Below are 17,874 nucleotides of genomic sequence, written 5' to 3'. Positions count from 1 at the left end.
CAGAAATTCAATTAGAGTTGAAGAATGGTTGGAAATAATGGAGTAACATTTCTGCAATATTGTTTCCGCTGTAGCTGTGCCATAAGCCACAGTCTTTACCCAAGATACCTTCGTCATGCCATGTCAAAAGCAGGCAATTGTTTTGCAACAGGTTAATGTTCACCACTAAGATGAGAAGTATCTCCATTAAACATAGGCAAAATGGGGATGGGAAAAAGGGGGGGGGGGGTTGCGAGCGAAACCACATAGAGGCTTATTTTCAAAGCACTTAGCCTCCCAAAGTTCCATAGAAACCTATGGAACTTAGCCTCCCAAAGTGCTTTGAAAATATGCCTCATCGGCACCTATTACATTAGTGTTGACATATGATCCTTATTGCAATTCGAGGTAGGTACCAAGTTTAAAATGATATAGCAACCAGCCCTTTTTCAGTGGCATTTATTTTCATAAATGTGTGCAAAAAATGATGATATGGTACAATAATTCTGAAAAGGTGATTTTTCTTCCATAGGACACAGTGCTGCAAAGGCAGAGTGTAGACAGTACACTCAAATGCTGAACAGGTAAAATTACATATGTGCAGGTACCAAGATCTGCAGCTATAATCTTTTTAAGCACTATACACATTCATGTAAACATTTCACAAATGGTAAAGTCAAAATGTATAGCTTGTGCAGAAGGCCATTTTACATTAAGCCGACAGATTTTTTTTAATACAGAAGTATTAGATACAATCCGTTCTACACATTTTACTTTTCTTCATATTCAAATAATAAAATTGCACCTCCCAATACTATCAAATTTTTGTTTTAAGTATTGCAATCAGAGTACCTACACCCACTTTATCGTGTCCAAATCCACACGTTAACATCTTCTGCACGATTGAAAAGCAGGGAGCAAAAAGTCATGAAAAGCAAATATAAAACTTATAGGAAAACAAAAATAGGGAAAGTGACACGAGCTTTATATTAGCTACACTTTCTGGTTTCCAACCCACATATTAATTTTTTTTTTTAGAAAAATATGGGGCAGTCCACCAACATTGCATTGCTTGTGCTTTAAAAGGGGCTTTTCTGTAGAAATGCCCTTGTGCTACTGAACTCCAGGCTCAGTATACAGTAATGGAATTCTTAAGATGTTTGAACCCTCCCTTTCCAAGCCTTACATGTGTACTAGCAATATGAAAACCTTCCTTACGCCCCAAAAGTGTTTTGGGCTATACTTTGCAGTTTTTTTTCCCTACCAAACTCATCCCCTTGCTCTTAGCTTACATTTTTTTTTTTTTTTTGGGGGGGGGGGGGGGGGGAACATTAGAATATCAAATTAGTAGATGTAGTTTTCTAAAGGAAAGACAAGTTACTGCTCAATTACTACACTAAATCATGGAACATCTGTGGGACGTTACACATAGGCAGTGCTGAACTAGCCCTCTCCAATACTCCATCAATAAGTTACTGTACAAGGAGAAGGCGGCCTCCAACTTCTTAATGTTTGTACCGTCTTCACAGAATGACCACAAAGGGCTCGGTTGTTTCCAGAGGCACCCATTCCTTTAGAAATGGAGAAAAAGTGCAAAGTGATATCACCACAGTGAGCAACTTAGAGAACTATTTGTAGAAACGGACCAGTAGATAAAAAACAAATTTGAGAAAAAGAGAAGTAAGGCACCCTCCTATTGTCTTGGAAGCAGGAGTACAAGGGACAGGAAAAGCATTAGAGACTTCTGGTACAATTAATATCTCTCTCCCAAATACTGGGAAAATCTAGAGGCAGGTAATAATGAACTTACAAAATTATTCTCTAAGGCAGTTCTTGTAGGGAAAATTACTATTATGATCAAATTCATTAAGTGCTTTATTTAGTCATTAAGTATGCTCTGTCTACAAGTTCTTCCAGAGCAGTTGGCTAGCCAGGTTTTCGAAAATAAAACCTAAAACTTGCTTTGAGAAGGGGGAGGGGGTAGTTAAATATGCAATATAGGATATTTTCCTCTCGCTGTCTTGGAATGTCAGTTCACACAGGATACATTCAGTGCAATAGGTCTGGCTAGTTGAATGTTTTCACTGCTCGTATCCAAAAGGAAAGTTTACGAGAGGACGACATCTTAGAGATTCTAGTTCTTGAAGAGCTGCCAGTAAACCACTGTTGACGTGTCCTTTAGATGACTTCCAGGGTCTCAGTTTCAAGAAGGCCAAACTTAGTCTTGTACTTGTCGAAGAGCTTAACCAAAGAGTTCATATACATGCTGTGATACATGTCCACTTCTTTCTGACTTGGGTTTTCAATTTTAGGAATGGTGATTGGCTCCCCAACTGAAAAATAAATTCAAGTCATTTAGATCTTGTACATGCCCCAGTCAACTTTCTTAGGAGACTTAGTTCCTTGCTCTTCACCCACAACATTTGTATTATATGGCCCTATTGGTAACAAATAAGACATGCCAAGGAGAGTTTCAAATTTGTGGTGTATTTCTGCAGCCACAGCCTAAATTGTATTGTGGGATGAGGTGTGGGGGGAGCAGGGGGAGAGAGAAAGACCAAATTCCTTACATTTACAGAAGGGCACTGTAGTGTTGAGGCCAACTACAATCCATTAGTTTATATAACTACGAAAATGGTTAATGAGTTTGAACTCACAGTAAACATATAACTGAATTTGTATGACATTTACATAGCACCACTGGCAAGGGGAAAAACCTAGGCCTCGATGCTCAGAAGCAAAAGCACTGGACTAGCGCCTGCATTTGCTTCCGCCGAATGCTCAGGGCCAACGAGCGCATGAAATGAGCTTGCTGGCTCTGGGCGCAATAAGAATGCAAATGCATGCTAAAAAAATAAAAAGGGCCTCCGCGTTCCTCTTCAATGCTCAGCGGGCCAAACAAGGGAAACCCTACACCAGCTCAGAGCTGGCATTAGGGTTCTGATGAGCAGGGGAAGAATAGGGAGACTGCTGCTGCTGGCGGCCGTGCTGACAGGAATGGAAGCAGTGGTGGCGAAACCCGGATGACCGGAGCCCTTTTAAAAAAGTCAGCTTTTACTGCTAGGGCTGGACAATGATGAAAGCTCCATGCATGCATCCCTGTGTCCAACCACATGTAGCTGAAATAGTTGGCAGACAAGGACCCCCCCCCCCCTCCACCCTTTCTCCCCCCAAAAAGGGAAATTAAATTAAAAATCATGGCTGAAATGCGAAGGTTCACTTGTTTAGCTGCACTTACTGGCAGCTTTTCTTCTTCCTGCCTTTCTCTCTGGCTTTTGGGCATGTGCTCTTTTCTTAACACAGCTCTTCAGCGCATGTCCAGGCACAATCCTCCAGCAGAAGTCTCTAATGCTCAGCGCCAACGCCCCGAAGTTTGCATGTCATTGGTGTTGAGAATTAGGAACTTGTAGTGGTATTTTTCTGGTGCTGTTTTAGTACAATGCTGAAGTTTTGAGCACCTGCACCCTAGATCTAGCTTCAAAGCATGGGAGTGTGTGTGTGTGGTGAGGGGGGGGGAAGGACACCCCCTCCCCATACTTACCAACTGTATTGATGGGTCTAGAATAAGGTACTAAACCCCAGCTGTTAGGTGAGAAGATACCACAGCCATGAAAGACACAAGGAGCGAATCCAATGTATTTCTGGAATTTTCTCTGTACCCAGCGACCCCAGGAGCCCTCTTCAAAAGTCACCTGCTTATAAACCTCATTTTCACCAAACGAGTACAAAGGAACCAAATCCGCCCTAGCAGAAAAAAACAAAACACAAAAATGAAAATCATATCTGTTACAATTATTACACAAACGACAGTGCATCCTCGGATGTTTTCAACCCTCCCAAAACTTCACTCAGTCATAATTTGGAAACCACCTCCCTATATGCCTAAAATGCTCCAATTTTAACCTATGTTTTTTTTTCCAAAACAATAAAAACGAGACTTCAGATCCACACACTACACAGATGCAAGAAGACAGCAGATCCCAGTCTATGGTTCTTGCATAAAAATCCCTTTATTGACAAAAAGTACCAAACCGTCCGCATTTCACCCACTTGGGCTTCATCAGTGACTGATGCATTTACTTATGTTGAATGTCCGCATAGCTGCATCCTGACTCGCATGCAACCACATACAAAGAAAATGGTCAAGCAGCAGCTACATGCAGCTAGCAATGTTCTCTCAGGAAAGAAACATTAAAGAAGGGTCTATAAATTTTGTCCTGAAATTGGCTTTTTGGCCTAGTGCAGCTGCTTTCAACAGAATATGTAATTGTGACTTAGCACAAGGACATATTTGTGCTATTTTGCAAGGTTTCATCAGTTTTGCTGCTAAGCAGGATCTGTTCCTGAATGCAATAGCCTGCCTGTGTCATGTTTCCTCTAACACAGGTTTCCAAATCTGCTCTGGGGGCCTCATCATAGCTAGTGTTTTCAGGATATCCAATGAATATGCATGAGAAATAGATGCCGAGGGTGGCCCATCCCAAAGCTAGAGATTGAAAGCCAAAGAGCAAGGTTTCTCTCACAGACCCCAGCCATATCTAAAACCAGTTCTAGAAGAAGCACATTTCAAAAGAAAAAAAAACTGACATTATTTTCTACCTTTGCCTGGTCATTTTTCTAATGGTCCTAGTCTGGTTTCTGCTTTTCTCTGTCTCCTCTTAAATATCTTACCAGAGAAATGCTAAATAGTAGTAGTAGTCTCATTTGTCCATTTAGCACTTCTTTTCTCTCAATGTCCACCTCCCATCTTCTCCCTGTGACCCCATCCATCTATCCTACCCAGCAACACCCGTGTCATTGCCACTATCTTTCTGTCATGTTGAGCTTCTCCCATCACTGTATCACTATTCAACATAACTGTCGCTATGTCCCCACTCCATGTGCCAGCATCTCTCCCTCTTCCCTCCCCCACCAAATCATCATCATCTCTCCCCTCTGCTCGTCCAGCAAGTGCCCCTCTTTCCTCACTCCCGTCTCCCCTTTTGCATGTCCAGCATCCTTCCCCTCTTCCCCCGCAGATCCTGGAACCTCCCCCCCCCCCCCCCCCCCTCTATCTTAGCATCCTTTCCTTTCTCTTCCCCTGACTAACTCACTTTTCTTCCATCCATGTGCATTTCCAGCCTCCCATTTCCTCTCCTTCCCAAGTGCAGCATTCTCCTCCCCCATTCCTTCCCTCCTAATCAACTGCAGCATTCCTGCCCTCTATCCTGCATGTCTGGCATCTCCCCCCCCCCCCCCCCCTGATGAAGCTCTAATACTGAGTGAAACAGAAAGCCCCATTGGGCAGAGTCCTAAGCTAAGTGCTTTAAGTATATTTTATAAAGTGCCTTGGATTGTTATTACTACAAAATATCAAAAAAATTAATAAAATATGGAGGTTTTTGAGCAGTAATACTGGAGTCCAAATTAAGCTGGCACTTAGAAACTTTGATCTGCTGCCAAGCGTAGACTGTTGAGGTCTTTTCCTCCACTGATATAAGAATTTAATCAAATATTAACATCTCACGGTGAAAAGTTTTAATTTGAAAATTTCAGCTTGCTAGTTGAGTCTTCCAAGACTAGCCATCTCAATATTCTTGTTACAAAACACGCAGCATATAAATAAGAACTGCATTTGTAACAAACTGTTAAATCCATACTGTCCTTGAAAGATAGTGAAGCCAAGCTGCCTCTTACCCATGTTGCAGTGCCAGCTTCACAAATCCTTTTCTGTTTTTTAAAGTGACCGAATTCTTCCCTGGTTTGCAATGCAGTGATTCGGCAGCTCCTCCAACAACAATTATCACAGCATTTCCAGTACCATTTTTAGAGAGGATGTAGTCAATACTGTCACGATTCACAGGACATATACCTAAAAGGTATCGAGAGAGGAGCCAGAGCAATGATTATGCAGTACGTGAAAGAAGTCAAAAGCTGTTAGGTTGTCGGGCTGGGAAGGATGGGCGATGAATTCCTGCATATTAATCCACTTTTGGATTTTATTCTATGGACCATGAAGCACATACAGTTCAGTCTACTAAAACACGACTAGAACCGTCAAGCTTTGACATCCTGGGGTTGGAATGGATCGCCAATCGATTCAGAGTAACGAGTTTAATCAGGTTTAAATACAGAACTTGCGCCCATCTTGAAAATGAACCCAGTTCAAAGCTTTACTATCAAAATAAGAGTACTTATCTGGTGAGCCCGATGTTTTCTAGGGGAAAGCAGTTTTTCAGCTGCGATCCACCTTTGAACAGTCACAGTGTTCTACTGTTGGGAACCTTTGGCATCTCGTGAACGCCGGGCTCACCAGATAAGTACTCTTATTTTATTAGTCAGTTATTTATTAGCAATCTATATTATACAATCAAGTGTTTATATTTCAATTGTTCCATCCAGCTAGTACCCCAGCATGATTCAGTGACCTTTACAAGTGCAGTTGAAGCATATAAGTATTTGTAGTGTTTGCACTTAAATTTTCAACACTCATAGCACATATATATCACTTTGTGAGCGAGTTCCCAATGAAAGAACTATTTCCCACTAGAGAACCAACACGTGGGTTATTAAAAGGCTGAGGGAGCTCCTCCAATTTCAATATATTATTTATATAGCGGTGTTGTACACAGTACTCCGTTCCTAGTTTTTTTTTTATTTTGGATTAAAGTCATATGAGATCGGGAGGCAGGGCAGACTTATACGGTCTGTGCCCTGAAGAGGACAGGTACAAATCAAAGTAGGGTATACATAAAAAGTAGCACATATGAGTTATCTTGTTGGGCAGACTGGATGGACCGTACAGGTCTTTTTCTGCCATCATCTACTATGTTACTATGAGTGTGCACAAAAAACATTTGTATCAATTGTATGGCTGCTTAAAAAAGGAAAAAAAAACTCCCCAAAAGAAACAACCCCCCCCCCCCCCAAAAAAAAAAAAAAAAAAAAAACCCAATACACCACACACTACCTCACATGCCCTAGGTTTAGTAAAGCTGAATACAATGAAAAAAATTTCACATGCCATGTTTTGAGAAAATCCAAGAAATTAATCTGGTAATTGACATCTCTGCTCAAGACAAACATCCTGGGTTGAGTTCCATTTTCTGTAGGCACTCAAACTGTAAACTGAGACGCTCTGAACAAGGCAGCGGATACAAAGAGCTGCATTTAAAGTAATCTTTGACTGGTCACTGGAGCCCTCCAATCTTTTAAGTGCAGTCAATGCGTGCCCAAGCTGTTTACAACAGGATCTCTGGACCACAGAGTAAGGAATCTGAGTGGGAATTTTGGCTTCGTGCCCACCCACAAACAGGTGGCCACATGGTTTATGTTCACTGTATAATACTCAGGGCTTCCAATACACTCCAGTTTCACAATCAAGTCTGTCGAAATGGTAAACAGTTACGTTCCACTTAAAGAGACTCAAAAGTTTAGTTGATGTTTTATCCAAACAGGATACCAATCCACTTTAACAGATAACTTAGAAAATATCTGAGTCACGGCCTGGAATGGCCTGTTGGCACCTTTCAGGGATCTAGGCTACATAAAACAGAGACACAGTGACTTGCACCCTCCCCTTAAATATTAAACACAAATCCAATGCAATGTTATTTTTCTTGTAAAAAAAAAAAACAAAAACCTGCTGAACAGAAGTTGGATAGAGCTACTCCTCCTGTTCTGCTCTTTTTCATGGTTGACCCAAGTCTTTTGGAGGTCCACATGCAATACATTTCAGAACCCATTAGATGGTTTGCTAAAAAGGTTCTATATTCTGGCTGGGTTGGTGACTTAGTGGTAGTGGTGTGCAAAGGACTTGGACTTATTTCCAGGCTCAGACTTTCCTAGCTTGGCACTACACCCACACAGAAGGGGCAGAAGTAGGAAGAAGTGATCCCAATATGGACTGCCAGACATGATACAGAAGGACTGCAATATTATGAATGCAATTCTAGAAAGCTTACCTGCCTCAGGCTTTACCCTCACCCAGATATCAAAAGGAGTCTCTGTGTTTATCCCATATCTTCTTGAAATCCATTTCTTTGTCGGTCTGTCCCACCCAATTTTTTTATTTAAAGTTTTATATGCGCTTGCGAGAATGCAGCCACCAAAAATAGGAAGATGGGAACCACTTAACCTCATAGCAGACTACTCATGATTCTTTAGTGGCTGGTAAACTCCGGTCTTTAAGTCACCCAGACTGAGAAAGGCTGAGGATGGCCAGAAGGAATCCGAGCGCTCTGTATCCTTACCTCCTGACATCAGGTAGTCTCTAAGAACAGGTATCCTGAAATTCCCTGCTAATGTTGCAAGATGAGGTCTGATGCCAGGAAACTTCTTGGAAAACCCAGTGGCTTCAGTACCAAAGTTGCAGAATGCACCCAAACACAAGATTCCATGAGGATGATAACCAAACATGTAATTCCTAGTAGGGAGTAGGTTGTGAGTTTTAACCAACTGAAAAACAGAACAAAAAAAAAATTTTGCAGCATACTCAATGCTCATGTCCATTTGATTAAAACAGATCCAACGTTTGGAGAAAAAGTATACATAAACACCATATATTGTTACTAAAAGCCCAGTCTTCCAAGCAAGTGGTGAAAGCATGCGGAGCATGGCTCATGCAGTTCTTTCCAACCCCTCTGTGTGTCTGTATGTTTAAGGAGATGGAAGTTTAATGGAGCCACTTCCAAATATTCAATCGATTTGGAGAGAAAAAGATGAAATTAAGGGTAACAACATAACCAAAGCCATTAGATGTTACTGTCATATTTCAAAGCATGGATTTTACAGTCTATTGCTGTGCTTCACCCCAGGACAGCTACACACAGCAATCAGTAGCAAACTATACAGTTCAGTTGGTAGGTTTCACAGTACATTTTAGAAAGAACATATATGAACAGCAGGCAGAGGGAGTTCTTGGCAGGGAAATCATCTCTCATGGAATAATTTCCAGTTTCTATGGGTAGATGTGTTATTAGCTTTAAAGGAACAGTTCTGTAATCCCTCTGTTTCAATGTAAGTTTATGCAGAAGCCACTGAATCCTCTCCTACAGAGATACAGGCTGTATAACTAAAAAGGGACAAAACCTTTTTGTAACTCTTTCTCTGGAGGCCCTGGTTGACCTTCTTACAATGGGCCAACTACCTATCTATACATGTCCTGGAGAAAAGAGAAGTCAGCGTGGTGCAGGGAGCCGGTTCTCAATCGGTAACCTTGGCTGCCATGTCTACTGCACACTGCTGCTGATCCCAGCACCAGAAGTAACATCCAATAGAAGCTCCCCCCCTCCCCCTCATCTCAGTCTGTGGGTTAGGAAGTGCTGTGTGCAATGTTGTGCTATAGCAGGGGTTGGCAACCTATGGCATATGTGCCACAGGATGGCATGCATGGTGCCCTGCCAGCTGATGTGACTGAGCCCCCCCCCCCCCCCCCCCCCATATGCTGTCTGAGCAGCGGAGACGTTGGCAGCATGCTTCCAGGTGCTGTTGATGAAGCCCTGCGTATGCTTAGTTCATGAACCATGTATGTTCAGGAAGTGCCAGAGTTGGAAGCCAGTAGTGTGCTACCAACTTCCCCCACTGTTCAGATGGCACAAGGGAATCAGGCAGAGAAAATCTTCAGATGCTGGGGTTTGAATATCCCTGCCAGCCAAAAGTATTAACTTTCATGTGGCCGGGGTGGGGGGGGGGGGAGGGGGGGGAAGCATAGGGGAAATGAGTGGTGGCACGATTCTCCAGATTTAATTAAACTAAAAAAAGTGGTACACAAATGTACAATAAGTTGCCAACCCCTGTGTTATTTATACAAAGAGCATGACTATTTGTGCCCTGCATGCTGCTGGTCGATTTCAGCACTCTGACAAGCTATCATTAGGAAAGCATATTCTCAGCAAGAAGTTCCTGCATGTTTTAAAAACCACTGCAGTATTTTGTTGCTACAAAAGAAAAAATGCTAAAAGCAACCGGGATGGGATGACTTCCCTATGAGGAAAGGCTAAAAGCGGCTAAGGCTCTTCAGCTTGGAGAAAAGATGGCCGAGGAGGAATATGATAGAGGTCTATTAAATGAGTGGAACAGGTAGACGTGAATTGCTCGTTTACTCTTTCCAAAAATACTAGGACTAGGGGCACACAATGAAGCTACAAAGTAGTAAATTTAAATCAGAGAAAAAAAAAATATTTCTTCACTCAACATGTAATTGAACTCTAATTCATTTCCAGAGAATGTGAACAGTTAGCTTAGTGGGTTTTAAAAAAGGTTTGGATAATTTCCTACATGAAAAATCCATAAGCCATTATTAAGATGGACTTGGGGAAAATCCACTGCTTATTTCTAGAATAAGCAGGATAAAATGTATTGTACTGTTTTGGGATCTTGCCAGGTACTTGTAACCTGGATTGGCCACTGTTGGAAACAGGATGCTGGGTTGATGGACCTTCGGTCTGTCCTAGTATGGCAAAACTTATGTAAAGTTTAATGTCCTAGTAGAGACTTCTGTGGCATATCTGAACAGGTATGATGGCACAACACTGACATATACAGTGGTAATGCCTTAAGAGTTCTGCATTTAAGACCTGTTGTTTCAAAGAACATGGCTTTAACGCATAGGAAACTATAATAAAATTACGCTCCATTAAACAAAGGTCTCATTTTCAAGAATGATTATTTTATTTATTGCATTTGTATCCCACATTTTCCCACCTTTTTCAGGCTCAATGTGGGTGGAAATATATTAGAAAATAGACATTTAGTGTTACAGAAGGATTTTGGGCAACATAATGAGAGAACATGATAGTAGTATAACAAGCAAATATTATAAGACAGTTCTGAATATTATGTGGAGGAACTGTGTATATTCACATTGGGATCTTTGTGGTATGTCTTGTTAAAGAGATGGGTCTTCAGTAGTTTGTGGAAGTTCATTAGTTCGTAAATCGTTTTTATTTTTATTCTTGCCAGAACAGAGCCAAGTTCTCTACAGACTGCAAAACCTATTACTAAACATATGTAAGAATCCACCAGTGAGGTACACCAGCTCAGACCCACAGGTCCCCTTTCTTTACAGATTCAAGGCTGAGGCCCTCATGATCAAAAGCAAACTCTGGCGCTAGAGGCTGTTAACGCCATATTAGCGCCAGAGTTTGCAGCCGACCCATGATCAGAGCCCTCGAGCGCCTGAAACAGCGCACTCGAGGGCTCTCAGCGCAAGTAGCATGCAAATGCATGCTAAACAGGGCTTCCAGCGCAATTAGCGATTCCCTTACATGGTCTGTAGCCCCGCCCAGCGCATCCTAGGATGCAATGGGCGGGGCTGGGCGCCGCCATTTTGGGCGTCAACTGACGAAGAGGAGGGAGGCAGGCAGGCTGCGTACCTCCTCCAACAAAAGGTAGGGGGGCCGGGAGGGGGGGGGGTGTCACGACACCACAGACCACCAGGGAATCTAAGGACAATGCTGGGAGGAGGATTTGGGGTGGGCTGGAGGTCCACCGGACCTCCAGCCCCCACCCCCCCGTCGATGGATCACAGTGGAAGATCCTTTGGCCGGAGGCGGCCAATCAACGATTTCTGGGGGTTTTGGGGGCTGGAGACCCACCATCCTCCAGCCCCCCCCCCCCCCGGTCGGTGGGTGGGAGGGTAGGACAGCGTTTTTCGGGAGGCGGCCACTTAAGGATTGGGTTCGGGGGTGGGGTGGGGATGCTGGAGACACACCGGACCTCCAGCCCCCCCCCCCCCCCGTCGCTGGGCGGGAGGATGGGAAACGGTTTGTGCGGCGGCCTCGTTGTTCGGCATGCTGTTTGACAGGTTTGGGCATTTGACAGCCCTTGAGATTTTTTTTTTTAACGGGGGGTGGGGGGCAGAGAAGTCTACATCTCATTATCTAGCACACATGTTGAAGCACCGCAAAGCTATTAGGTGGACATGAATTCAGAATTACAGAACACTGATGAGCAAGTCATGCTAAAATATTCATGTGGCTCACAAAATATGAATTTACAATTATGCAGCCTGCATACACAGATTTCTGATCATACAGCCTACTGTCGAAAGGAGTTGCATGCCTCTGGCCTAGGCAGAAATTTCATTTTCTAGTAAGTTAGAGCAAAATGTGGATCACAGGGATTACAACCTGGACAGATGCTTTATAGGATGTCATTGTCCGGCACCACCTTGGGGGAGGGGGAGGGGGGTCACATGCTTTCTGCAGCAGTGTGAACTATGGGTCATAGCTGCAGAACAACCCGAGTGCTGGCTTAATATATATTCTCTGTATTGCCCAGCTTTGGTACTTGGAAGGCTGCCATCCTTTTGGGTTTATAGAACAGCTTCACTCCACCTAACCTGGTTGCTCCCATAAAATATCTCATCACCCAATGCCAACTGTACTCAGTCTATGGCAGGCCTCGATGAACTGTTGGATTTAGAAGCCGGTGGCTGAAACCTCTCCCCCCTCCCCCAGTTATCTCCACTGAAGTTGAGGATGAAAATCTGCTGCAGCTCCTTTAAGATCCGATTTATTAATTTACTGTATTCCCACTCCTATCCAAGGGAAAGGGAAAAAAGCATATTAAAACAATAAAAACTCTCCAGACCAATGGCAATGTTATCCAACCAGCTGCTGCCTTGTCACCACCCAGTCTTAGGTTTTTATTTATATAAATCCTGCTTATATCTACAAAATCACATACATAAAGCTAAAAAAATACAAATCTAAAAAAAATATAATATTAAACAAAAACTCACTCAAATATCTATCCTTCCTATTCCAATCTATTGATTCTCTATACTGTTACTTCATTCAAGGTCTAGGTTGCCCCTCCCTAATTCAGCAGCAAGGCTGGTGGGGCATAGCAGATATGCTGAGTCACCTCTCTCAATTCAGGTGGTGATGCCCCAATGCGATCTCAATTTGGTTACATCGGCCCTCATCAGGCACTATTTGAACCCCTTTGGTAGGCCTCCATGAAAGATATTCTTAAAGTAGCTTTCCTTGAAACTATTTGCTTGGCTAGATGGAATTTAGAGATGCAGGTGCTCTCTTGCAGGAGGCTACCAGCACGGCTGTAGCTCAAGCTCTATGCACCATGTTCTTAACTGGCTGATATTTCAACACAATGTGACCATGTACACTGCCATCCAATCATCTCTTCCAATGTGCATACATTTGGTTCACTTCTATGCCATTTGTGCTCGCTCTCTCTCTCAAATCTACGTTGGTAATTTACTAGGTAGAGCTAATTCTACACCTTTAAACAGCTGCATTACCCTGCTGTGCCAAAGCTGCTACCTTGTTTTTTTTTCTCTTAAAACCAGCATATCTAATCTTCATGAAGGAAAAGTATTGATTCCTGAAAGCTGATGTAGCATGTTTAGCTATTTGGGACACCATTCTGGAACAAAACAAGTTTGACTACCACTACCTTTTTTATCTAAACCTTTAACTCTTGCAGATTTATTATTATCTAAACAGCAGTAGAGAGATAAGTAAATGTATGAAGATTAGAAGGCCGGCATTAAGGAGCATCCAACACCTGTGAGCTCTGCCTATTCTAGCAAGAGAATCTCAAAAACAGACAAAGTTCAAACCAATGAATCCATGCTCTTGCCTGAACACCTGTCCCAAGCTGACATCACTGCCGAGCACACATGGGATATACTGGCAGGCCAAAGTCCTGTTCACGTGTGCATTTCTTTTATCCAACTACCAACACGGCAGCACCAAGGCTACAAGGAAAACAACTGTCTCCTACTGGCTTAATGAGTAAGCCTGATTTTTGCACTGATTATTTATTTTTTTTAATTTCTCAAATACTGACTAAGCCTGAAAGTTATGCACGATTACTATGTACTCTGACCAGGAGGGATTTCTTCTAAAGCACTTTTTTTTATCTGAAATCCAGGCTAAATGGTTTGATACCAAGTCCAGGGTGATTCCCCAGTCCAAATTCCCTCAAACACTGTTAGCTTATGTCAACACAAACAGGTTCAGATCCGACCATTGTCAGTACACTTTCATAAGAACCAAAAACTGTTGCAATCTATGGCCAATTAGTTGATTCAATAGTCACCATATTAACCAAAAACGGCCCTCTTCCCCCACCCCACCGTTTTGCAAACAGTACTATTATCTCAGATGTTCTTCATACGCTCTTCCCTCATAACCAGTATCTGAAAACTAAAAACAAAACTTCTTCAAAATAATTACTGAATCTAAATTAAAAGTGAAAGCTGCTCAGAAAAGTGCAATCATGCCATAGGGGGCTACTGCTCAAAATCTATCATTGCGCCTTATTGATAATTGTGATCGGAGAAGTAAACTGTACATAGAAAATAATATTTCACTTCATATTTTCTATGTGCAATCATTATCAAAGCGTGATGAGTGATGACAGATTTAGCAGTAGCCCCCTCTGGCATGACTGCACTTTTTCTGAGCACCTCTCACTTTTAATTTAGATTGTTTAGTAATTATTTTGACGTGTTATTTTAGCCTTCAGATATTGGTGGGCTTGTAATCATTAATTTGATACCCCAGTATTAATTAATTCCCTAATAACAGAGTTTCCATTTGTATGTTGGTTCCACACTCCAGAAATGAGTGGGATAGTGGAGTGGAGGAGTAGCCTAGTGGTTAGTGCAGTGGACTTTGATCCTGGGGAACTGAGTTAGATTCCCACTGCAGCTCCTTGCGACTCTGGGCAAGTCACTTAACCCTCCATTGCCCCTGGTACAAAATAAGTACCTGAATATATGTAAACCGCTTTGAATGTAGTTGCAAAAACCTCAGAAAGGTGGTATATCAAGGCCCAGTTCCCTTCCCCCTAGTGAGAGATTATGGACACCCCAGTGGCTCAGTGTTGTGCCTCACCATATAGAATGAATTGGGAATTTAGGGGCCCTTTTAGTAAGGTGCGTAAGCATCTATGCCAAAATGGAATTAACACATGGCTACCGCGTGGCTCTTGCGGTAATTTCATTTTTCCCATGTGTCTGATACGTGCGACTGAAAAGTAATTTTTTTTGATGCACATATTGGACGCATGCCAAGTGGCAATTGGCGCGCATAGGTCATTACCGCCCAGTTACCATGCAAGACTTTACTACTAGGTCAATGGCTGCCGGTAAGGTCTCAGACCCAAAATGGATGCGTGGCAATTTTCCATTTTGCCGCACGTCCATTTTCAGCAAAAAATTTTAAAAAGGCCTTTTTTTTTTTTTAGAGGTCCTCTGAAAAATGATTCTGCACGTGCCCAAAACCTGCGCCTATTTATTTATTGCACTTGTATCCCACATTTTCCCACCTATTTGCAGGCTCAATGTAGCTCACAGAGACCTGTTATGGCATCGCCATACCAGGGTAAAGAATACAGTTGTTATACAAAAAGTCAAGGAAAACCAGAAGATTTGGTCAAGCAGTTATAGAAAGATACATTCTGAATAAAGGTAGACAGGTGTTGTTTCGTAGATAGTTATGGGTTCTCCTGGTAGACCTTGTTAAAGAGGTAGGTTTTCAGAGATTTGCGGAAGTTAGTTAATTCGTTAATCGTTTTCAAGTGCTTTGGGAGTGAATTCCACAACTGCATACCTATGTAGGAAAGGCTGGTCGCGTGTGTTAGTTTGTATTTTACTATACTACCACAGGCCATTTTTTCAATGAACCTTAGCAAAAGGACCCCTTAACTCTGTTCACATCTTTCAACTCACAAGGTCAGCTGGGACACACGTTGAGATGGCATTCAGTCCTGTGAGTGGGTTCATCACTGCACAATGGAAGACACAAAGGGCAATGCTATGAATTGGGTGCACTGTGTGCATAATGTTTCGAATACTAACAAATGCACACAGGTGTGCACTTAAATACATTCATGTTAGCATGCTGCCTAAGAGCTGTCCTTAAATATGCAACTATCCTATGAAGTGTGTATTTGCAAGGAGGTGTATGATAAGCTGTTAGTTATCCTTCAGATTCTACAAAGGTCGCCAAAAATTACGTACACAAATTCAGGCATGTTCCTGATTTGTGTGCGGAATTTAGAATGGTTTTTTTTGTAACAAAAACGTACGACCACCTAAACTTCCGCAAATCACTAAAAACGAACCTGTTTAAGAAGGCATACCCTAACGACTCAACCTAAATGCCCAATCTCAGCAACACGACCAAACTAAAGCACGCAATGGACACAACACAACTCTTCAGTTCTACAATTCCCTAATGTGGCTGTACCACGACAACACTTTGTATTTGTTCACACTGGAGCCTGCAAAGGCCCTCCAGTACTATGAGGCATATTTTCAAAACACTTAGACTTACAAAGTTCCACAATAACATATGTAACTTTGTAAGTCTAAGTGCTTTGAAAATGAGCCCCTATGTAAGCCACATTGAGTCTACAAATATGTGGGAAAATGTGGGATACAAATGTAACCAATGAATAAATTATTGGCACTACTAGGACTCACCCGCGTAAAGTTAGGTAAAGGACCTGTGCCTAAAATTTACATGCGGTCCAAAAAAAAAAAAGTGTGGAATTGGGAGGGTCATGGGCAACTGGGGGCATGGTTTTGAGTTACAGACGTAATTGTAGATTTTCACATTTTCATTGGTGCAAATGGCTGCCCCTAAATTTACATGCAACTTTTCTGCTTAGGCATTAATTCTATAAACTGCACAGAATTTTAGGCGTGGCTTATAGAACACAGCTTAAAAGGGGTCTTTTTAGCACCATATATAGAGAATTTAGCTCTATATCCCCCTGCTTAAGATAGGTACATGCCTGCTGCATTTAAGAATCCACACTATGGCTGCTGTGCGTGCAGGAGCACCTATAGCTGCAGCCTAAAAGTGGGAATTAAAAACCCTATTTTCAAACATCCCCAGATTCTATAAACGATGACTAAAAATTGTGCATATGCAAAACTGCACGCATAGCCGATTTGCATGCGCATCTTATTTAACCAGTGCCAATAATTGGTCAATTATTGGCATTAGATTTATGCAAGCGTATTTGGTCCACATAAATTCTAATGTGTGGATCACAAGAGAGGGCGGGGCCAGGTCACGAGTGTTCCTGAAAATTTACGTGCACTGTTACAGAATATGCCCGATCTGCGCCTAAACAAGACATGGGCATTTACACCAGGTTTTAGCTGGAGTAGATGGCTGCACCTAAATTCTGGTTGCAGGATGGCCACTATGCGTATTCTATAAACCACGCCTAACTTTACATAAACATATAGGAACATAGTAAATGACGGCAGATAAAGACCTGTATGGTCCATCCAGTCTGCCCAACAAGATAAAACTCTACATGGTATGTGATAATTTATGGTACAAGTACCTAAATATATGTAAACCGCTTTGAATGTAGTTGCAAAAACCTCAGAAAGGCGGTATATCAAGTCCCATTTCCCTTTATATGTATACCCGAGTTTGATTTGTCCTTGCCTTTCTCAGGGCACAGACCGTAGAAGTCTGCCCAGTACTGTTCTTTAAGTGTGGTTTACAAAATACCGCTAAGCACATTTTTTTCAGTGCCATATGTAGAATCTGGCCCATAACATGTGTGTTATATGCATTTTTATGCACCAGCCACAACCCCTATGTGTTATATGAGTGTGCACGCTATACTAATTTTACAGACTCATTTTGTGTATGTTATATGCATAAACATCCCAAAAAGAGCATGAAACACGCAGTTTGCTAACAGGATGGTTAACCCAGACTGTGAGGTGCTATGAAAAATATCACAATTTAAACAAACAAGGCCTCAAAACTCAAAAAGCAATGATCTGATCAAACGTGTCAGTCTATCCCCAAAGGGGTTCCCAGATATCATTGGCCCCACTAACTTATCTATCTCCAGAAAAAAAAAAAACCCCAACTCCAAAACGGAGAAAAAGTTCCTAATAAAAAG

General features: G+C 42.2%; 1 protein-coding gene across 1 annotated transcript in view; it reads right to left on the bottom strand.

Moving 5' to 3' along the window:
- Nucleotides 1–422: 422 nt before the first annotated feature.
- The window catches only part of DGAT2 (diacylglycerol O-acyltransferase 2), a 47,432-nt gene continuing 29,980 nt past the window's right edge, over nt 423–17,874 (bottom strand). Inside the window, exons 5-8 of the mRNA XM_030200045.1 lie at nt 8,211–8,415; nt 5,656–5,830; nt 3,521–3,723; nt 423–2,312 (exon numbers count right to left, since the gene is read on the bottom strand). Coding sequence (XP_030055905.1) covers nt 2,158–2,312; nt 3,521–3,723; nt 5,656–5,830; nt 8,211–8,415 — 738 coding nt within the window. The 3' untranslated portion in view covers nt 423–2,157. The remainder of the gene's footprint in view (nt 2,313–3,520; nt 3,724–5,655; nt 5,831–8,210; nt 8,416–17,874) is intronic.

Source organism: Microcaecilia unicolor, chromosome 4 (genome assembly GCF_901765095.1).
Source record: "Microcaecilia unicolor chromosome 4, aMicUni1.1, whole genome shotgun sequence".
Taxonomy (NCBI): Eukaryota; Metazoa; Chordata; class Amphibia; order Gymnophiona; family Siphonopidae; genus Microcaecilia; species Microcaecilia unicolor.
Note: the sequence above shows the minus strand (reverse complement) of the source record. Positions and strands in the feature narration are given on the sequence as shown.